The following is a 22,238-nucleotide window of genomic DNA, read 5'->3' as shown; positions in this document are numbered from 1 at the left end:
ATGAGGACTGTGCTCTGTCTATAATGGAAGAACTGCCGTGCTGGAGACACGCTTATGGGGCAGGACTTGCTTCAGTGGGGCTTTGGTGCTCACTGAGTCTGCCTCTTGAATGTGTCACTTATGAATGTGAGTAGTTGAAATCTGGTGTCGTCTCACACTGACCACTAGGTACACTGGCTTTGGATCTCCAACGGGGTGCAGGTCAGCTACTGTCTGAGGCCACCCAGCAGGAGCTACAGCGAGAACTACAGTTTTCTCCTCTTTGCTTGGGGTTTGGAGGTTTTGGAGCTGTCTGGCAAGAGCTGCAGTTTGTTAGGTTAAGCTGCGATAGGGCAGGCCATTTATATGCAAAAGCCGCTGTGTGGAGCTTGGGCGGGTTTGTAGATTGTGCAGGGCGGGGTCTCAGGGAGTCACTAGGCTAGGGCGTGGCAAACAGCGATGGCTGCCAGTCAGCCGTCTCTGCGTCTCCGCGTTTCCAAGTCCCCGTGTCCCACGCTCCAGCGCAGTAAACAATGATTGCTGCACGCACCTCTGCAAGAAAGTCACCCTCACATTCCGACCCGATGGCAGACAGTCCGCTTCTCCCAGAGGAGTTTGGGTCCCCAGCGTCTCCCCAGAAACTGGAGTTCAGAGTAATTGGGAACTTGTCTCCCTTCGGGTTAAAAAAAGTAGCGCACCCAGTTGCCCGCTGCCAGCCCGATTCGCCCACCTCCGTACCTTAGCTTTTCAGCGCTTATGCACATCTCAGTGCTCTTTTCTCTTTCCTTCTAGTTGTAGAACTTCCACTCAGCCAGCTTTCCCGTGGTTCTGGGTGATAGACGTTTTGTCTTTTAGTTGTAGTTTTGAAATTGTTGTGCGAGGCAGCAATTTAGGTGTTTACCTATGCCGCCATCTTGGTTTCCCTTGATTTTGTCTTTAACTCTTGGAATTTTAATCATTTTTTGGTGTGGGCCTCTTTGGGTTCCTCTTGTTTGGGTTTTTCATCAGGTAAGGGATGTTTTCTGTCATTATTTCTTTCGATTTATATAAAATATGTATTATTGATTTCAGAGAGGAAGGGAGAGGGAGAGATAAGAAACATCAATGATAAGAAAGAATCATTGATCGGCTGTCTCCTGTACGCTCCTACTGGGGATTGAGCCCGAAACCTAGGCATGTGCTCTGACTCTGGGAACCAAACCGCAACCTCCTGGTTCATAGGTCAACCCTTAACCAATGAGCCATGGCAGCTGAGCTCTGTCATTATTTCTTCAAATAGGTTTTCAATATTTTGCTCTCTCTCTTCTCCTGGCACACCTATAATGTGAATGTTGGTACACTTGAAGTTGTCCCAGAGGCTCCTTACACTCTCTTCATATTCTTTTGATTTTTTTTCTTTTTGCTCTCCCGAATAGGTGTTTTTTGATTCTTGAAATCCTCTACTCTACTGATGAATCTGTAAACTTCTTTATTTTAGTTAGTTTATGCTTAATTTTTGACTATTCCTTTTTCATGTCTTTAACATTCTCACTAAAATCCTTGAAAGTCTCACTGGGTTCCTTGAAGCTTTCATTAAGATCCTTGAGTTACCTTATTACCGTGGTTTTGAGCTCTGTATCCAGTAGTTCGCTTGTTTCCATTCTGTCATTTGTAACGTTTCTTTTTCTCCACATTTGACTGCTCCCCTGTGTTTGTTTCTATGTATTAGGTAGAGCTGCTATGTCTCCTGGAATTGGTAGTAACCTTGTGTAGTAGGTGTCCTGTAAAGCCCAGTGGCTCAGCCTCCCCAGTCACTTGAGCTGGGCACTCTGGGTGCACCCATGTGGGCTGTGTGCACAGTTTTGTAGTTGAGCCTCGATTGCTGTTGGCATCTCTGGAAGGAGTTGACCTCCAGGCCAATTGGCTGCGAGGACCAGCTCTGACTACAGTGGGAGAGCTGCTGTGCAGGAGACACTCTTATGGGGCAGGACTTGCTTCAGTGGGCTTTGGTGCTCACTGAGTCTGCTCCTTGCATGTGTTGCTTGTGGATGTGTGGAGTTGTAATCTGCTGTGGTCTGAAGCTGTCCACCAGGTGCACTGGCTCTGGTGCCTCCAGGGAGGGGCAAAGTCAGCCACTGGCTGGGGCCACCTGACAGGAGCTACAGAGAGATCTGCAGATAGGCTTGGAAGTGCCCAGGTGAGGCCCAGCTGTGAAGCAAGGCAGGCTGGTGCTAGAGCTAGGTCTTGGGCTTTTTATTTATAGGTTTGGAGTACACTGACACCAGCTGCTGCTTGTTTAAGAGATTTTAGGAAAGTCTGAGGCCTGAGCCAGGACAGGCCATATGGAAAGCTGTTGCAAACAGCTTGGGTAGAGCTGCAGGTTGGAATGGGATGGATTCTCGGGGAATTACCAGGGTGGAGCAAACTGTGTGAGCCAGGCTGATGGAAAGTCAGATATGGCTGCCAGTCAGCTCAGTGACAGGGGAGGTCCTAGCACAGGAGCAATGACCCCTGAAAGCACACCCTCCTCCCCCCTGCCTCTTTCTGAGAGGAGGCCACTGCTGAGTTCCTTTCCTGATGCCAGACAATGCAATTCCTCTCCTTATGTGTCTGGATCCCCCAGTACCGCTGCCTGGTGCTGGAGCTCAGAGGAAGTGGGGCCTTGTAAGTTCATGTGCTGGCCCTTTAAGAGGAACTGCCTGGGGCTCCAGCACCTTCTGTGTCACTCAGCCACAATCCCCTCTGGTTTTTACAGCCCAACATTAAGGGACTTTTCCCAGCTCTGGAATCCTGGGCTGGGGGTCTGGTATGGAGCTAGGACTCCTTGCTCCTCAAGAGGTCTCTGCAGTGGAGAAATCCCTCCCGATTAAAAACATGCCACACCAGCCTGTTCTGCACCTCTGCCCCTCCTACCACTCTCGTTGTGCCTTCTTCACTTCCCTAGTTGTAGGACTTCCATTCAGCCAGATTTCAGGCAGTTCTGAATGATGGTGGTTCTGTTTTAGTTGTAATTTTGACATGGTATGGAGGCAGCAAGTACTGGAGGTTACCTATGCCGCCATCTTGGTTCTCCCCAAGGCGAGCCACCTTCAACTCTATTCTCCATATTTCTAAGTAATAATTTATATAGCAATTTCTTTATTATTAACTATAGAGATTGCCTGTTAACTTTCTAATATGTGAGTTTAGGATTTAGCTCTCTTGCATGTATTGCCCCCATTCTCGCAGTATGTTTGGTGTTAAGTTAGAATTCAGTGACTGACTGTATGTGTATTGTTCAAGCCAAGGCACATAGTGTATTATGACTACATTATTTTTGTAAAAATATTTTTTCCTGCCCCAGCTGGTGTGGCTCAGTGGCTGAACATCAGCCCAGGAACCAAGAGCTCCCTGGTTCAATTCCTGGTCAGGGTTCAGGCCTGGGTTGTGGGCTTGACCCCCAAAGGGGAATGTGCAGGTGGCAGCCAATCAGTGATGCTTCTCTCTCATCAGTATTTCTCAATCTCTTCTCTCTTCCTCTCTCTTTAAAAATCAATGTAAAACAAACAAAAAAACACTAAGACTTAAAAAATATTTTTTTTTTCTGGAGTTAGTAATTACCTTGTCATTGCTTTAGTTTTTGTGTTTTTTTGTGTTTTTTTTAAGACACACTTAATTGTTCCTCTTCAGACCCCTCTTGCAACCCTGAACCCTTCTCCACAGGGTCAGACACATAGTACTTTCTAAATCTCTCTCCCTGGTGGGGTGCCTACCAGCATACCATTCTCTGACGAGAACAGCTGCTCGGCAGAGTCGGTGGGCTCCCTCTGACAGCCCTGTCCTTCCCTGACCGCTTCCCTGTGTGGGAGCCCCCTTTTCTGTATCGCAAGTCTCCTCTTTCTTGGTCACTCATTTTGAAGGAGCATGTCCTCCAGTAGATTTCTGAGGGAAGAAACATTTTTGAGACTTTCCTTGCAAATTAATTATTCAGCTTTACACTTGACGAGTAGTTTGGCTGAGCCTCAGAATGTTAAAGGCAGGCTCAGTGTTGCTGGGGCTTCCGTTGTGACTGCTGGGAAGCCTGGTGCCCTTCGGATCCCTCTCTGCACAGGATCTGCGGTAGTATCTGTTTCCTTCTCAGAAAGCTTTTAGAATCTTTTTTTGAGATTTCAAAACTCTATGTCTAGTGTGGTCATTTTCTTTCATTGTGATGGGCAGTCCTTAACCCTTTTTTGGTTAATCCTCACCTGAGACACATTGATTGGTTGCCTCCCGCACACCCCCCAACCTACCGGGCCTGGGGTTCGAACCTGCAACCCAGGTATGTGCCCTTGACCGGAATTGAACCTGTGACCCTTCAGTGCTTGGGGCCGATGCCGGCCAGGGACATTAGACCTTTTTAATATGAAAACTCGTTTCAGTTTTGAGAATTTCTGTTTTTTTCTTTGTTAACTCATCTTCTCTGTTTTTTTCTGTTCTGTCTTTCCTTGAATCCCTGTTGTAAGATGTTAGATCTTTGAACAACTTCCCCAGTTCTCTTTTTTCTATTTTTTTTCTCCCTTTGTCTGCCAGCCCTTCTATTGAAGCATTTGTTAATTGGAGGGCAGCAGGTCATGGCTCTCTCAGGGATACTGGAAAGATCATTACAACTTTTACTTCCCTTTCTTGTGTACCTCTGGCCTTTAAGTATATGAAGTGCTTTTGCTTGTCTTGTTTTCTTGCTTTAAAATGATCCTGTGGGTCCTGGGCATGTGCTTAGGACTGAGGTGGGGCAGGGAGTCTCCGAGCTCTGGTTCATCCAGCCTTGCTAAGAAAGGAGTAGGTGTCCCTCAGCACTTTGCAGGAGAGACTGGGCTTGTTTGGTATCTGAGGTGGGAATGACACCACTTTGGATTCTGACGGCTGGATCTGACTCCCAGCAGCTCCTCCTGTTAGCTGTGCCCCCTCAGGAGTGCTGTGTACCTCTCCCGGCCTCCTCTCGCTCTGTCACGTGGGCTCACCTACCACCCCCGCCTCACGATTCTTGTGCCCAGCATTAATCGGTGCTCGGCTTATGTGAGGGGCTCTTCTGCAGGCCGATTCCCCTTCTGTTCATTTCCTGTGGGGGGAGTCTTCAGAAACAGGGCTCGCCATCATGTGAGTAGTTTCTTACGATGGGGGAGGAGGAGAAGAACCACATAAAACTTGGGTGTTGAGAGACAGGTGGTTCTGAAGAGGGGGTTTTCCCAGCATGACACGCAGAGGAAAGAACAAGATTTGTATGGTGCCTGAACACTCTTGTATGACAGGCTTGCAGTGTTTGGGGTGAACCGAGGCCATCCCCCTGGGTGTCCATCTGTCCCAGGCCCCAGCCCGCTTCCTCACGGCAAGGGTTGTGCGCTCTCAGGTACACCCATTCCTCGTTAGCAGCACAGGGCTGGGAAGCGTGTGGAGGGTCAGAAACGGTGCTTCCTGAGCCTCCATGCAATGGCCTGAGCGGTGGACGTTTACACTTGGGTTCAGCCTCTTCAGTCTCCTGCCCCTTAGTTCCTCGTGTGTAAGCGGGAATGTGAAGCTTACCTTTTACAGGCAGGACTGTCGGCAGGGATGTATGGGTTTTTTCAACATGGTGTCTTGCGTGGTGTTTGGTGTGTGGGGGACCTGTGTATCATATCAGGTAGTCGTCCTTGTAATCATCATCATCACTGTTATTACCCCGGGAAAGCCACAGAAACTAGGTCATTCCATGAATGGCATTGCCAGGTGCCAAGAGGTGATGGATGACCAGCGAGGCCGGCCGATACGGTTGTGCTCTTTGGCCGAGAACTGGGAATTAAATAGATGGGTTTGAACTTGGTGTTGAAGGAGGTCAGTAGAGAAAAGTCTGGAAGGGGCTCTTTGCGCCTTTCTACCCCTTTCTTGGAGGATGTCTGTGTCGTTAGGAAAAGGGTTGTTTCCAAGCTTTGGTTTGCAAATAGCATTGTTCCCTTTGCGTCCCCATTGAGCTTCCTGAAATCCGGGGGTTCTCTTTGTATAGACACTGAACTTGGAGCTAGAGACCCAGTCCAAAAACAGAAAAGGTAAAGAAGGGATCCCAGGGAGAATGGTGACCTTGAACCTCACTCAGCGGTGAAGGGTGGCGTGTGTGTGTGTTTTGGAAGGGGGTGGGGAAGGTGCATTGCCACTCATGTTAATGGGCCTCCTCCAGGTGTTCCTGGGTGGCCGGCCTCCTGGGAGAGAGTACTTGGCAGGAGCGCCTTTTCCCTCTCGTGTTTCTAGGATAACGGAGTGATTCTGTGGTCTTCCTAATATGGTCTTCTTCTTCTCTAGACCCTATATCTATGGTCCTACATCTCAGGGAGAAAGGATGCAGATCCTCCAGAATTTCAAGCACAACCCCAAAATCAACACCATCTTCATATCCAAGGTCTGTCTGGCGTGCAGTGGTGGGAGGCCCTCGCAGCCCGAGGCCTGGGGGACACTGGTGATATCTGGGCAGTGAGGTGGTGGTGGTTGAAGGAGCACCACATGTTGGTTTTCCTTCCCGTGTGTCAGGGCGGTAAAGAAGCAGGTTTAGGATTTATGTATTATGCAGAATCTCTAAAGTCCTTCTGCTTGACTAAAGTTTTCCCATCTCTTTTTGGGATGCAGGAATTTTAAGTTGTATTTTCTTTATAAAAGGGAAAAAGTTCATGACCTACTAGGGAAAAAGTAGGCATTGGATTAGATTCTCTATGGAGTTGGCGGTTCCTACAGGTGCGGGTGGCCTTGGGCCTGGCTCCTGCTGTGCTGTGGTGGGTGCTGAGCTTGTGTCGGCCAGGCTTGGGGATGGCTTTCATTTGCAGTTAGAAGCTGTGGCCCAGCTGTTTGGAACAGTCATTCAGATTAGAATAGACCCAGAACCCACCCCCCCAAAATGAGATTTACCCATAAAAGTGACCTTGGCTGGGTCTGGAAGTACCAAACTTGGATGTCGGGGGAGGGGAGGGGAGAGGAAAAGGGGGGATCTCTGTGGTTGTAGCCCCCAAACTGACACAGTTGCTCTGAATCAGAATCCAGCCATTAGGTCACCTGTCTGACACGTGCTGCTGGTCCCAGTGGCCTCGTTTAGGAGTAAGAGTGTGGGTGGTTAATGCAGACGTATTTCTGTAGCAAAAAACAAGAAGAGCAACTCACCGACAGTCTGTGTTGATAGGACCCTCTTGTCTTGGTCTGTTAGCAGCCCACACAGAGTGTGGCTGAGAGGATGGTGGTGCCTGTGGGCCCTGATGGGTAAGGGGTACAGCTCTCAGGAGCATTCGCACTGGGTTCGAGGGCTGCTGCATCTGAAGGGCCTGGCATAGAGAAGAGGGTCATGATTGCCTTTCTAAGTTATCTGCAGAGCTTACTTAATGTGAGGCCAGTTTATGTTTTTCTCTTGTCGCCTCATATATGAAAACCTTCCCAGACACACAGCTGCTTCATTTCTGTAGGTGGGTGACACATCGTTTGATCTGCCAGAAGCAAATGTCCTCATTCAGATCTCCTCTCACGGTGGCTCCCGGCGGCAGGAGGCCCAGAGGCTAGGGCGAGTGCTCCGAGCCAAGAAAGGTAAAGGTGGCCTTACCCTTCTGCTCTGGGAGGTCCCTCCTGAGCCACCGCAGATGGGAGGGGAGGCCTGAGCTGCTGTGTTTGTGTGATGGTGACCTGGTGCTCCTGGGCCAGGCAGACTCTGAGGACGGCAGTCCCAAGGCGAGGACTGAGGGGTCCTTGGCCCTTGTTATTTGTCATGCATTGGGGCTGAGTATGTGGATGTTTTCCATGACAGCTGCCTGGAACTCACACATACCCTCTAAATTGAGCTCTTACACGTAGATAGTAAGAGGAGCTAGGATGCAGTGCTTAAGGACGTAGACATAGAAGGGAGAAAGCGGAGCTCGACCGCCGGTGCAAGAGTCAGAGCTGGAAGTTGTCCCCTGAAGCTCCAGTTAGGAGTAGCCACAGGTTACTGAGCAGCCACAGGTGGCCATGCCCTCCCAGTCTGAGTTGTGGTGCCCTGTGAAGGGGGAAGCGCAGGGCGTGGCTGCTCTGCTTGTTCACTGTGGGCGGTAACAGGCCTTGGACTTCGGTTGTGCTCAAGGAATCCACGTACTTAGGAGGCATCTGGACTGGTAGGAAGTTTGAAAATGACAAAACGGGTGGGCACATGGTGGAAGCGTACTGTATCTGAATATGTTTAAGAAGCATAATTGATTGTGTTGAAAGTGGAGAACAGAGCAAATTAGAAATAGCAAGCATGGACTTGAGCACAGGCCACCATGTGGCCTTGGACAAGTAATTTGTCCCTCTGAGCCTTGATTTCCCCTCTAAAGTAGGAGGGACAGCCTATCCTGCAGGACTATTATGAGGAGTGAGACTTACGTAGCAGAGTATAGCAGGCTGTTGGACAAATTATAGCCTGACATGCATAACCTGATTAACATGTGTGAAAGTAATTTATGACTTATTCCTTACTTTTCTCCACAAAAAAGAAACAATTGTCATTTGAAAACCCCTTTGAATTTGAATTAGAATTAAAAAAAAAATATATATATATATATATATATTTGACTTATTTCCCAAGTATTACTCTGATACCAAAACCAGAAAAGGACACTATTGAAACGAAAATTACCGGCCAATATCCCTAATGAGTATAGATGCAAAAATTCTCATTAAAATACTAGCGAACTGAATGTTGGCAAACTAGCAATGGTGAAAGGCTGAAAGCTTGAAAGCTTTTCCTCTAAGATCAGGAACAAGACAGGGATGCCCACTCTCATCACTTTTATTCAGCATAGTGAAGTCCTAACCAAAGCAAGCAGGCAGGAAAAAAAATGAAAGTCATCAGAATTGGAAAGGAAGAAGTAAAATTGTTTTTATTTGCAGATGACATGATTTCCAATAGAAAATCCTAAAGACTCCACCAAAAAAACTGTTCAGATCTAATCAATGAATTCAGTAAAGTTGCAGTTTATTAAAATGGTAACACATAAATAGCCAAAACAGTCTGGGCAGCCGCCATTCAAGGCTTGCCTGAGCCTCGGGCTGATGCTGGGTGGCTGGTCCCCGGGAGAGCCAGCCAGTGTTTTTGTATATTAACAATGAATTTTCTGAAAGAGAAATAAAGAAAATGATCCCATTTACAGTAGCATAAAAAAATAATAAAGTACTTAGGAATAAATTTAACCGTGGAGGTGAAAAGATCTCTACACTGAAAACTACAAGACATTGATGAAAGAAATTGAACACAAGTAAATGGAAAGATATCCTGTGTACATGGATTAGGAGAATTAATATTGTTAAAATGTCCACACTACCTAAAGCCATCTATAGATTCACTGTAAAATATCTGTGAAGACACCTATGTCATTTTTAACAGAATGAGAAAAAAAATCCCAAAATTTATAAGGAACCACAGAAGACCCTGAATAGCCAAAACAGTCCCAAGAAAGAGGAAAGTGGGGGCATCACCCTGTAGATTTCAAGCTATATTATAAAGCCAAAGTAATCAAAGCAGTGTGGCACTGGCACAGAAACACACAGACAGTGTTACAGAGTCAAGAGCCCAGAAAGAAACTTGAGGGAATATGGTCAGCTAATATGTGACAAGGGGGCCGAGAATACGCAACCGAGAGAAGAAGTTTCTTCAGTAAATGGTGCTGGGAAAATGGGATATTCACATGTAAAAGCATGAAACTAGACCCCATTCTCATACCACTTAGAAAATTAACTTGAAATGGATTAAAGGCTTAAATGTAAGACCAGAAAACGTAAAACTCATGCGGGGAAAAAAACTCCTTGATGCGTGTCTGCGCCATGATTTTTTGGATAAGACACCTGAAGCAGCAAGCAAAAGTCAACAGCTGGCCCTGCTGCTCAGCAGGTAGGGTGGCAGCCCGTGCACCGCAGGGTCTCAGGTGCAGTTCCTGGTCAAAGAAACGTACTTGGGTTGCAGGTTCGATCCCCGGCCCTGGTTGGTGCATGTGCGGGAGGCAGCCAATCACACATCCATGTTTCCTTCTCCCTCCCCCCCCCTCCCATCTGCTCTCTAAAAGTCAATGGAAAACATATCCTCTGGTGAGGATTAAAATAAAAAGTTGAAATCACCTCAAACTAAAAAGTTTCTGCACAGTGAAAGAAATGTTCAGCAAACCTATGGCATAATCAGCAAAACTATGGAATTGGAGAAAAAATTGCAAACGATATCTTAAGAGGTTAATATGAAGACCTCATACAACTCAATAGCAAAAAGCCAAAATAAGCCCAATAAAGAATGGGCACAGGTACGTGAAAGGATGCTCATCACTAATCATCAGGGAAAAGCAAAGCAAAACCACGGTGCCTGTTAGAATGGCTGTCATCAAAGAGACAGGAGAGAAATGGTGGCAAGGATGTGGGCAACAGGGCACCCCTGGTGCCTACTGTTAGAAGGATTGTAAATTGGTACAGCCCCCATGGGAAGCAGTATAAAGGTTCCTCAGAACCTTAAAGGTAGAACTACCATGATATCCAGCAGTTCCACTTCTGGGTATGTATCTGACAGAATTGAACTGCGACCTCTTAGTTCATGGGTCGACAATCAACCTTTGAGCCACACTGGCGGGCTGTCTTATTATTGAGTTGTAATAGTTCTTTATGTAACCTAGATACAAGTCCTTTATCAGATATATACTTTGTAAACATTTCCTCCCATTCTGTGGGTTTTTCAGTTTTCTGATGTGTTCTTTGAAGTGCAGAAGTGTTTAATTTTGAAGAAGTCCCCATGCCAAATCAGGGCAGTCGCCCTGCCTGCAGAACTCTCCCACCGAATTGATTGCTTTTGAGCCCTGGACCCTGAGTTCCTGCGTGCTCACAGCTCATGTCCTTTCTCCTGCCCTCTCCCCAGGGATGGTTGCAGAGGAGTACAACGCCTTCTTCTACTCGCTGGTCTCCCAGGACACACAGGAAATGGCTTACTCAACCAAGCGGCAGAGGTTCTTGGTAGATCAGGGTTATAGCTTTAAGGTATGTTTCTATTTGGTCTTTGGTCAGAACAGGACCACAGCGTTTCTGCACTCGGGCTTCTAGGAGAAGTGGGGCCCTGTAGTCCCAGGGTGGGGCAGAGCTCAGGCGCGCGCTGCCAGGCTGGGCGCCCTCTGCAGACGCCCTCTGTGAATTGCAGGGGGCTGTGAGGGAACGTACTGCGTGGATCCCCTCCTGCCACCATCCCAGCGAATGGTCAAAGAACCTCTGAAGCAAGAAGCTGGAATCTGCTTAGTCACAATTTACAGTTGTCTTATGCAAAGAACATTAGATGTTGGTGGGAAATGTGCAAGGCTAAGAGGACTTGAGGCGCTAAGAAACTGGCCCTAAGTATGTTAGTCAGCGCCGGGAGTTACTTTCTTAAGGGGCACTCCCTCCGGGTGCCTGGGACAGCTCTGCCATAGTCAGCTGGTGAGTCTGGGCCTCAGTGGGCCTCACAGACAGGAGAGCCACCCGGTCTACTACAAACCAGGTATTTGAATAACTTGGGAAATTCTAAAGCTTTAGCTTTCATTTGCTGAGGCATTTTCTTTCCTGCTGACACAGATAGTAAGCTTTTATCAGGGGTTAGTGTCCCAGGAGGTTTGTTTGAGGGGTGGGGAGGGAGATGCTGGGAGCAGGGGACTAAGAGGACCACTAGGACTTGGTGTACAGGCTCCCAGGGTCTTGACTTGAGAGAGACTACGGTGTGTTGACAGAGGTTCTGTTAGCAGCCTTAGACAAGAGGGTAGCGTGGTCTGACACCACCTGCCTTAGCCAGAGGCAGGGACACGCGGACGCCCCTGCTGGGCTGGGGGACAGGGCTCCGGGAGCAGTGCCGAAGGCCTTGCAGCGTGGCCTTGGCTGCTGACAGCATTCCTGCTCTGGGTCCCTGGGCGAGGCGGGGTCGCAGCAGCGCCGGCTCAGGAGCGCTCTGGGCTCTCTGACGGGTGCGCTTGACGAGAAGGCCCTGCCACGGGGTTGTCGGTGTTGTGGCAGCTTCTCTGTGTGCCTCACCTTTGGTGCTGCAGGGCGAGCAGCCGACCGGAGTTCCCAGAAGCGTGACTCGTGGGGCGGGCCAGCCAGCGCAGAGGGGCCCCATGTTGTGCTCCAGGTCGTGGTCCCCGGGAGAGCCAGCCACATCCTTGCTTCTAGGTGTTTTCTTTTAATTAAAATTATGAGAAGAATCAGAGAGAGGAAAAAGGTTCCCTTTACATAATCAATCCAAGTTTTTTGCAGGTATAGGTAGGCCTTGTAGTAAGTTATCTGCAAAGAAATAAAAACCAGATGCACCAGGCTGGCATCCTGCTCTTTGAAAAAATATCCTATAAATCTGTTCTCGACATTTTGTTATTTGTAAGTGCTCCCTCCTGCTGGGAGCCCTGGGTCCAAGCCAGGAGGTTGCAGCCCTTCTTGGGGGCCGGGGAGGAGGCAGCCGCTCTGGTCCCCTTCATCGCCTGCTGCAGGGGCTTTAAAATTGCCAAGATCCTGCTGATCTGTAATGATCATTTAGCTGCCGTGGCTTGGGAGCAGATTTCTCTGGAATTTTCTTAGCATTTGTCTTGCAGTCATGGGTTACTCTCTGTTTTGAAGGTGACTCCTAAAGCTAGTCTCTGGACTGCCCAAGGAGCCCCACTGCTAGCCACCTGCTCTGTGGGGCGCTCCATGGCCTGGGGGAGGCAGTGACTGAGCAAGTGAGGCCAGGAGAAGGCGGGGGTGGGGTGGGGAGTAAGGAAGAGGAGATGGATGAGTCGCCTGCTGGTTTTGGCTTTGCAGGTGATCACAAAGCTTGCTGGCATGGAGGAGGAAGAGTTGGCATTTTCAACGAAAGAAGAACAGCAGCAGCTCTTACAGAAAGTCCTGGCCGCCACTGACCTGGACGCTGAGGAAGAGGTGGTGGCAGGAGAATTTGGCTCGAAGTCCAGCCAGGTGAGTGAGTGGGTGAGGCTCCAGGTGCCATTCTCCGGAAGGAACGAGTGGTTAGACACACACGTACCCTCATGTGGGAATGTGCCTGTGCAGCTTTCTGAAAACGTGTAGAGAGGAGAATAGTAATGACTTGCTAAGCTGTTGGTATGTCTCATTCCTTCTTTTTAAAAAAATGTTTTTATTGATTTCAGAGAAGGAAGGGAGAGGAGGAGTGGGATGGAAACATCAGTGATGAGAGAGTTATTGAGGGATCGGCTGCCTCCTGCATGCCCCCCACTGGGGATTGAGCCCGAAACCTGGGCATGTGCCCTGACTGGGAATCAAACCGGTGACCTGGTTCATAGGTTGATGCTCAGCTACTGAGCCATGCTGGCCGGGCTGTATCATTCCTTCTGTACATACTGTTTTCATGGCTGAGCCCACAGTGGCTGTCATTGGTCTCTTGCTCTGTTCACAAAACAGCCTGGTGTGAACATTTGTTAGTGTTTTTATGTTGGAGCCCAGGATGGCAAGCCTGGCCCCAGGTCTCACCAGGGTGGCTGCGCCCAGGAGTGTGACAGGCGGGGACGCCACTCTGGGCCTTGGGCAAGTCACTCGTCACTCGTTTCCTCCTCAGCCACAGCCTTCCAGCCTGTCAGACAGCCTGAGGACCAGCTCGTGTAGTTTCAGTACTTACTGTGAAAAAAAGTAGGTTCGGAAAAGACGCAACGTTTTATTTTGCAAATACTTATTGAATGTCTACTGTGTGTCAGGCAGATATAGGGCATAATAGATGAAAGTATCATAGAAAATTCTTAATCAGGCCCTGCAAGGTGAGAAATGTGAGCTGGTGCTTTTGAAAGTAAACTGGAATTAGAGCCGAAAGGTGAGCAATGGTTGGAACAAGGAAAGGGAGAAGCAGCGTCACCTGGGGCAGGGTGCTGCCCTCCCTGCAGCCCGAGACCCTTTCCCCTGGGGCTGAGCTGGGGCTGGATCTCTGGACGCTGCAGGGAAGCCCCGGGAAGCGTCTTGCGTCGGACCGAGTGAGTCCACCTGCAGTGGCCCCTGCGGCCACGCTGCTGCAGGCGCTGACCGGGCCTGTCTCCTTCGCTGTGATGCCCACGGGTGGGCCGGGCTCTGGGTTTCTGTTCATTCCACCCAGGCCTGGCAAGTGTGTTGTCCCCCTGGAAGTGACGTCACTGGCGCAGGCTTTCGTGTGTGCCCAGGGTCACGTGTTGCGTAGAGCCAGGCTCGGCACAGGGCCCTGGCTTTCCTCTCGCTTACAGCCTCATGGCGGGGCCTTAGGGAATTTTGAGGGACGTCTGCCCTCACTGTTAGAAAATTCTCTTCAGAACTTGTCATGAAGAGAGGCAGGGCAGCGTCAGGGTAAGGAAGGGACTCCGCAGCCAGCCTGCCCTTCGAGAGCTGACTGCTCGCCTACAAGCTACTGAACTCTGCGTCGGCCCCCTCCTCTTAAAGCGGGGTGATGAAGGCGTGAGCTGGGTAAGTGAGAACTTGCCACGCCTGTGTACCGCTTAGAACCACGCCTGAGACGGGGAGTGGTGGGTAGATGTGGTGTTAAAGTAATAAGAGTCGTTAAACGGAGACATTGTATCAAACTGTGGTAAATGTCCCCCCAGGTGTCCCGGCGCTTTGGGACCATGAGCTCCATGTCTGGGGCGGACGACACCGTGTACATGGAGTACCACTCGGCGCGGAGCAAGGCTGCCAGCAAGCACGTGCACCCGCTGTTCAAGCGCTTCCGGAAGTGATGGGGGCCAGGCCTGTGAAGCCGCTCTCCTCCAGCCTCGGCCAGGCTGATGTCGGTTTAGGGTCTGACTGTTGAAGAAAATGTGTAAGAACGTGGGTCTGTCTTCATGCGTTAGTCCAGGGTTTAAAAAAGTAGAGGACTCTATTTTTATGGTCTTTTCAGACCACTCTTCAAACTTGTTGGGAGTGGTTGTTCCAGTATATAAAATTTGCAATATTTAAGGTATACTTTCCTTCCTGTTCTCTTGAATGAACAAATGGACCATTGAACCACTCTTCGCTGTGGATGTCCTTATTCTTGTCAGGCACGGGTCACGTCTGGGTGCCAGCCCTCCATCAAGGCCACCCTTGTAGCAGGCAGAGCAGTGAGGTGGAGCCCTTCCCAGGGAGCTGCTGGCGTGCCGAGGGGAGACTTGCTCTTTGGTGTTGAAGGGTTGGGGGACGGGGTACAGGGAAGAGCTTGAACAGCTTGCGTGCTGCCTGTTCCTGCTGAGCCCTGGGGGGTTCCACAGAGGGCACTCGGGGTAGGTCCTCTAGGTGCCCGAAGGCCATCACTCGTGGGAAGCACAGTGCACTCAGCTGATGGCGGACCTCTTATTCTCCCAGATGCATTTCTGGTACTTCCGGGAGGCTGGATTCCGCTTTTACTAGCAGCTGGGTACCTTGAGCCTTCAGGAGCTGGTTCCTTTATTCTGAACAGATGGGCTTTTTTTCTCTTGCTCCTGGTCTGAAAGAAAGGTGTTAAGGAAAAGACAAGGCAGAATTGCTCCCTAAGAGACGGCGCACACAGGCATCGGTCAGGAAGGAAACTCACTCTAATGTGCAGCAGCATTCCCGTGGGGTGTGCCGAGAGCCTGTGCCAGTGGCAGCCCCGACCCTGCGTCCACATCTGCTCCCCAGCCTCCCTGCCCTCACCCCATAGGCTGCTTGTCAATCCCCAGCCTCCCTGCCCTCACTCCATAGGCTGCTTGTGAATCCCCAGCCTCCCTGCCCTCACCCCATAGGCTGCTTGTCAATCCCCAGCCTCCCTGCCCTCACCCCATAGGCTGCTTGTGAATCCCCAGCCCCCCTGCCCTCGCTCCATAGGCTGCTTGTCAATCCCCAGCCCCCCTGCCCTCACTCCATAGGCTGCTCCGCGAAAGTGCAAACCCTGGAGATGGCCCTGAGCAGTTGTACCGAGGCCTGTGCCTAGGCCTGCAGACCTGCCTGTCCCTCCCCAGCGGGCGGGCACCGGCTGCTTCCTTCTTCCCTAATCTAACGTTGAATTTGAGCTGAGCTTTGTGACCTTGAAAAGCAGGGGCGTCAAACCCCATTTTCTGTGTTCTGGAAAACCGTTTGTGCAGAGAGCCGCCTTCCCATATGATTAGATAAGAGCCATGGGTGCCCCCGGACTACCTGTGAGAAGCCCGGACACAGGCCTTCCAAATACCCATCCCTTGCCTCAAACGATCAGTTGACTTGTCTCCCCACTGATCAATTGGAACAAAATGCTTATTACCCAAACCTTGGGTAGGCTTCTCCTTCCGCCTGGCCCCAGGGTTTCGGCCCCCCTTGCTGACAGCCCCTCCCGAGAACAGGCTGACTCGGTAAACTGACTGGCGGTGCCTCCCGGCTGTCCTCCTTCCTGACACGCTTCCTCCTCGTTTCCTCCTCCCGGTAGAACTCGGCCTAACCCTTAAGACCTAGGTCTCCGAGTCGGTGTGTGCTCCCTTGTGCAATAGCTGCCCCACCCCCTTTGAAATAATTCTTTCACATCAAGTCTCTCTTTACCAAGTCTGGGTTTGTTTTTTATTTGACCCCATGTAACAAATGCCTGTTTATTCTCTGAAAGGAAGCTGAGAGCATCCCCAGGAAGCTCGCTCCTGCTCCTACCCCTGATAGTATCCCCTGCTGTGCTACGTCCTTCATGCTCTCTCCCTCTTTCGGTTTTCACGTGTGTATCTTCTCAGTTTGAGTTTTATCCCTACCCCGATAGCTGGCATATAGTAGCTACCCAGTGATTATTCAGTTGGACACTTTGCAAAGCTTATGGACTTGAACCCAGTAGCCCCGCCTGTCTGTGCCTTAGGAAGGCTGAGTGAGATGTCCACTGGTGACAGTCTACCCCGGGATCCTTCCTCCTGCTGGTCCCCGGAATCAGCCCTCACATCCAGTGGCAGGGGGTTCGCAAGAACAAGACCAAAATCGGAGAGCTGCACAAGGGGCTGTAGAGGTTTGCGCAGGGCCCCTCGAGTCCCCCTAAGCACTGGTGAGCATGCCCAGGAGGGAGCTGCCTCAGTGGGAAGGAGCCACAGGACAAGGTTAGGGAGAGCTTACCCAGGGTTGGACTGTGGAACAGGCAGGCCGTGCCCACGGTGTGCTGATTTAAGAATTGGGAGCGATATCTCCGCTGAGGAGTCTCCCCTGAGGAGTGAGGTGTCCCAGGCCCACACAGCTGCTCAGCCCAGAGCTCCAGTGCTGGGAATAGAAGTCTCCCTGACATGGTGGAACCTGTGGGATTGCATCTGAGTGAGCGGGAAGGCTGCTGGGGACCGAGGCCTTGCAGTCTGAAGGGCTCCTGCACAGACTCAGACTCCCTGAGCTCCCGTGTAGAGGCAGCAGCTCAAAACCACCAGGGACCTAGAGGAAGAAACTAAACTGGCCAGCTTCAGGGCAAGGGCTGGGGGGCGGTCAGGCCTGCTCTCTCCGAGGACGAAAGAGCTGGAAGGCACAAGTTGTTGAGCCCTCTCCCCACCCAATGGACCAAGGGGCGAGTGCCAAATCTGAGCTCTCTACCAATGAGTGGCTTTCCCACACAAGTGGCCCTTCTCAGCTCATGTTGCGGACTTTCCTAAAATCTTTCAAAGGTCCCTAAATTCCAAACAAGCCATAGCTGGCCTCTGCATTCCTCATACCTCTTGCTAGGGAACCCCAAGTCCAACACAAGCAATGATGGGTATCAACTGGCATTGTAACTTTATCAGGTAACCCAAGCCTGGCATGCACAGTGGCCAGTCTCCGCTTGGAACATAGCCTCCATTGAGTGGCGCAAACCTGTCCCACATGGCAGCTTGCCTCAGCTCACAGGGAGGTGTTACAAGCGGTAGCCAGCCTTGGTTTGCAGAACAGCTTCTTCCAAGCACCTCCAAGCCCAGCACAATGGCAGCCAGCTGCAGAGCACTTTGTAGCTCCTCCCAGGTGGCCTGAGCTAGGCACAAGCAGGTGCTAACAGTGATCTGCACCCAAACCCCTCCCACGAGGCTTCAGAACCAACACACCCAGTGGCCCGCTTCAGACCACAACAAAGTGCCAGCCACCAGCTCTACAAATGACATACCTAAAGGGTGGACTCAGCTGACACTAGAGCTCTGCAAAAGTGATTCTGCTCCATGGGGTCAGCCCCACACAGCAGCTCACCTGCTGCAGTCATGGCCAGCCTCCACAGTTCGTCAGCCTGAGGGACAACGCCATCCATTGACATGCTAACAGCAGTCAAGGCTCAACTACAACAGGAGGGCACACACAACCCACACAAAGGACACCCTTGGAGCACCAGGCTCAGGTGACTAGGGAGACTGCTGCTGGACCCCACAGGATGCCTACTACTTAAGGTCACCTGCTAAGATTGAGAGATGGAGCAAATTTACCTAATATATAGAAACAAACACGGGAGGCAGCCAACATGAGGGGACAAAGAAGTTCCAAATGGAAGAACATGGCAAACTTTCAGAAAAAGAACTAAACAAAACCGAGACAAGCAATCTCTGAGATGCAGAATTTAAAATGTTTGTTACAAGGTTGTTCAAGGGACTTAGGGGTAGAATAGATAAACTCAATGAGAACTTCAACAAGAGATAGTAAGCATAAAAAAGGTCTGGAAACAAAAAAGAACCAGCCATAAATGAATACAGTAACTGAAAGGAAGAATACACTAGAGGGAATCAACAGTAGATTTAATAAGGAAGCAGAGGACTCAGTAGATAATCTGAAACCAGGAGTAGATGAAACTTTCTCAAACCCATGTAGGGCATCCATCTTCAGGAAAACCTACAGCTAGCATCACATTTCATGTCGAAAGACGGAATGCTTTCCTGCTAAGATTAGGTACAAGGCAAGCATGTCCATTTTCACTCCTGTTGTTTGGCATTGTCCTGGAGACTCTAGCCAGTGCAATAAAAGTAAGAAAAAAAGTAAAAGTAATACAGACTGGAAGGAAAGGAAATAAACTATCCTTACTTACAGATTAAATATTTATATAAAAAACCTCATGGAATCTACAGAAAAAGCTCCTAGGACTAATGAATGAATTTGCATGGTTTCAGGATATAATATCAACATATAACAGTTATTACAAACCAGCACCAAAAAAATTGAAACAAAAATACAATAGCAAAAATATGAAGTGCTTAGGGTTAATATAACAAAATATACCAATTCTGCTTACCTTATATATTAAATCTACTAGAGGCCCAGTGCATGAAAATTCATGCACTAGAGGAGGGGTCCCTCAGCCTGGCCTGCCCCCTTTCACAGTCCGAGAGCCCTCAGGGGCAGGAGGCGACCCGGCAATCGGGAAGGCCCCATCACACCTCTGCTGCTGCCACTGCCGGCAGCACAAGCCTCGGCCAGCCCTGGTTACCTGAAACTCAGGCGACCCTGGATGGCTGGGCAGCCGCCATCCGAGGCTTGCCTGAGCCTCGGGCTGACGCTGGGTGGCTGGGGGGCTGAGGGGACTGGGAGAATCTGGAGGCAGCCGTGCGCCTGCCATCCTGGTGGGGCTGAGGGGACTGGGCACCACCATCTTGTGGCTGTGGGCACCACCATCTTTGAGGGCGGGGAAATCAGCATATTCCCTACTTATTGGTTGTGGGCACCGCCATCTTTGCGACGGCATGAGGGTCAATTAGCATATTCCCTCTTTATTAGGTAGGATTTTAAATCACAATATTAACCAGGTGTTTTTATGGAAATTTACAAGCTAATTATGGAATAAATATCAAAGAGTAAACAAAAACATTAAAGATAATTTATAAGAAGACTGCTGTAGGCACAGGAACAGAAAATGTCATGAATGGGATGAAATAGAAAGCCTAGAAAAAGGCTCATTGTTTAAAATTTGATCTGTGATAGAAGTAGCATGATGTGAGTGTCTATACACACCTCATGCTTATACATGCATTTAGTATCTTACCTAATAATAGAGAAACATGTAAATTGACCGTACCTCCGCTATGCCCACAGCCAATCAGAGTGAGTATGCAAATTAACCCAACAAAGATGGTTAATTTGCATACATACCTGGGTCCTGGGAACCTCCTCGGCACCCAGGTCACTCCCAGCCGGCCATCGGGTGGAGGCTTTAGGCTTGGGAAGGGGCTGAGCCTGCGATCAGAGGGGCAGGGGGTCCCCTTCCCAAGCCTAAACCTGGGGTGGAGGATTTTGGCTTGGGCAAGGGCCGAGCCTGGGATCGGAGGGAAGGGGGAAAAATCAATGGAAACATATCCTCAGGTGAGGATAAAAAGAAAAATAAAGAAAGAAATGCATATCCTATGAAAGACACATCTTGAAAATGCCTAAAGAAAGTTGTCATTTTTTCTTGGTGAGGGGCCTGGAGTCGTGTTGATGAAAACACCTTGGTGGCTGTGGTGACTGGCAGTGGCTGCAGCAGTGGGGTGATGGGGCTGGCGCCTTCCCCTGATCAGCCCGGTTGCCTCCCACAAAGGGAGGCCAGGCTGGGGCTTAGGTCCACTCCCAACGGGGATCGGGCCTAAGCCGTCAGTAGGACATCCCCTGAGGGCTCCCAGTATGTGAGAGGGGGCAAGCTGGGCTGAGGGACCCTCCACCCCCAGTGCACGAATTTCGTGCACCGGGCCCCTAGTTATCTAATATTTCCCTCCCTTGTTCCCTCCCTCCCTCTTTATTTCTTTCTTCGTCTTTCCTTCCCTACATTTATCTATTATCTATCTATCTATCTATCTATCCTCTATCATCTATCTATCTATATATATAATCTAATCAGCTATCATCTATCCATCTCCCTATGAGTTCACATTAAAACCTGTAATTCTCATTCACCACACGACATTTACTTTATCCTTCTTTTCATGTTACACTTCTTTCTCTGACAGTGAGAAACTGCTCCCATTCAGACAACATCTTTATTTGCTCTTCCTAGAATGCAGGTCAGGTGGTTTCAGAAGCCTTAACTTCTGCCTCTGTGGAAAAGCCGTTTGGTAATTAGAGTTCAGTGTTTGCGTGTGACGTTGGGCTTTTACTCTGCTGGCATGTAGTTCTAACACTGAGTCAGACATTCCGTGGGTCCTTTCCCAGGCCCTTCACTGTGGTTGTTATTCATTTAATACATGGTTTGGTTCATTTGTGTTTGTTATTAAATTTTACATTGTATTAAAATTTCCCCAACCTTAGTGACTTTCCTTATTTTCCTTTTTGAGTATGTGAAACATTAACATGGCTCCAAAAGTCTGGACCCCATCAAAAATTATATTTGGAGAAGTATTTCTCCTGCACACGTATTTCCGCTGTCGTTCCATTCATTCCCTGACAGGCCTGTAGGCGCCCAGTCTCTGCTTATGGGTTACCTTGCCTGTGTTTATTATTGCTCAGACGCGTAGATCATGTGTATTTTCTTTATTATTATTCCTTTCTTACACAATAGATAGTACACTCTATCTAAATAACCTTTTGCACTTCGCTTTTTAAAAACTTAACAAGTAATTCCCGGAAATCATACCAGTTTGCAGACATCTTCCTCTGTTTATGCTTTACTACCCCGTAGTGGCTCCTTGTGAGTGTCCATAGTTCAGTCACAGTTAGGTCTGTGTGCTCTCAGGGTTCTTACGTTACAGCCTTGACCTTTGGGAGGGGACTGGATCTGGGTGAGGGTGGGGCCCCCAGGACGGGGTTAGTGCTCTCACAAGAAGAGGAGGAGACACAGAGCTCGTGCTGCACAGGCTGGTAGAGAGGAAACCCGTGAGCACACAGAGGGAGAGAGAGAAACATCAATGAGGGAGAGAATCATTGATCAGCTGCCTCCTGCATGTCCTACACTGGGGATCAAACCCGCAACCTGGGCATGTGCACTGACCAGGAATCGAACCGTGACCTCCTGATTCATAGGTTGATGCTCAACCACCGAGCCACGCCAGCCGGGCAAGAGTCCATTTATTAAAGCTGGGGACAGTGAAACAAAGGGCGGGCTTGGTGGGGAGGCGTGCAGGCCATTTTCCTCTGCGTGTCTGCAGTTAGGGAAGGTGGGGTTTGGGGGTTAGCTAGATAACTGCAAACTGCTCACCCACTGAGCTATCGGTCTCAGTTTCCCTATTCCACATGTCCTGGCTCACTCACCCCTCAGAGACTCCATCCCTAAAATCTTTCAGGGTTGGTGAGGGAGGAAGGTCCATCTTCAGTAACTGCTTCCTGTGACGAGGGTTGTGGTTCCTGCCTGACCTAAGGGGACAGGGGCCTGGGTCTGAGACTGGGTCAGGGGCTAGGCGCTGGCTCTTCCACAGCGGGGCTGGGCGGGAATTCCTGGAGCCACATCAAGCGTGACCCGAGGCGCCTCTGGCACGATGGCGAGGTTGGCGGGGGTGGAAGGAAGCCTCTGGCACCCTCAGCTCCGGAGC

At 49.8% G+C, this 22,238-nt stretch overlaps 1 protein-coding gene across 1 annotated transcript in view; it reads left to right on the top strand.

Moving 5' to 3' along the window:
* The window catches only part of ERCC3 (ERCC excision repair 3, TFIIH core complex helicase subunit), a 41,500-nt gene extending 20,147 nt beyond the window's left edge, over window positions 1–21,353 (top strand). The window contains exons 11-15 of the mRNA XM_079781782.1: window positions 6,247–6,343; window positions 7,389–7,506; window positions 10,823–10,941; window positions 12,715–12,867; window positions 14,487–21,353. Of these exons, the coding sequence (XP_079637908.1) occupies window positions 6,247–6,343; window positions 7,389–7,506; window positions 10,823–10,941; window positions 12,715–12,867; window positions 14,487–14,618 (619 nt within the window). The 3' untranslated portion in view covers window positions 14,619–21,353. The remainder of the gene's footprint in view (window positions 1–6,246; window positions 6,344–7,388; window positions 7,507–10,822; window positions 10,942–12,714; window positions 12,868–14,486) is intronic.
* Window positions 21,354–22,238: the final 885 nt, after the last annotated feature.

This window comes from Cnephaeus nilssonii, assembly GCF_951640355.1.
Source record: "Cnephaeus nilssonii genome assembly, chromosome: 10".
Lineage (NCBI taxonomy): Eukaryota > Metazoa > Chordata > Mammalia > Chiroptera > Vespertilionidae > Cnephaeus > Cnephaeus nilssonii.
The sequence above is the reverse complement of the archived record's forward strand: the minus strand, read 5'-3'. Positions and strand labels throughout refer to the sequence as shown.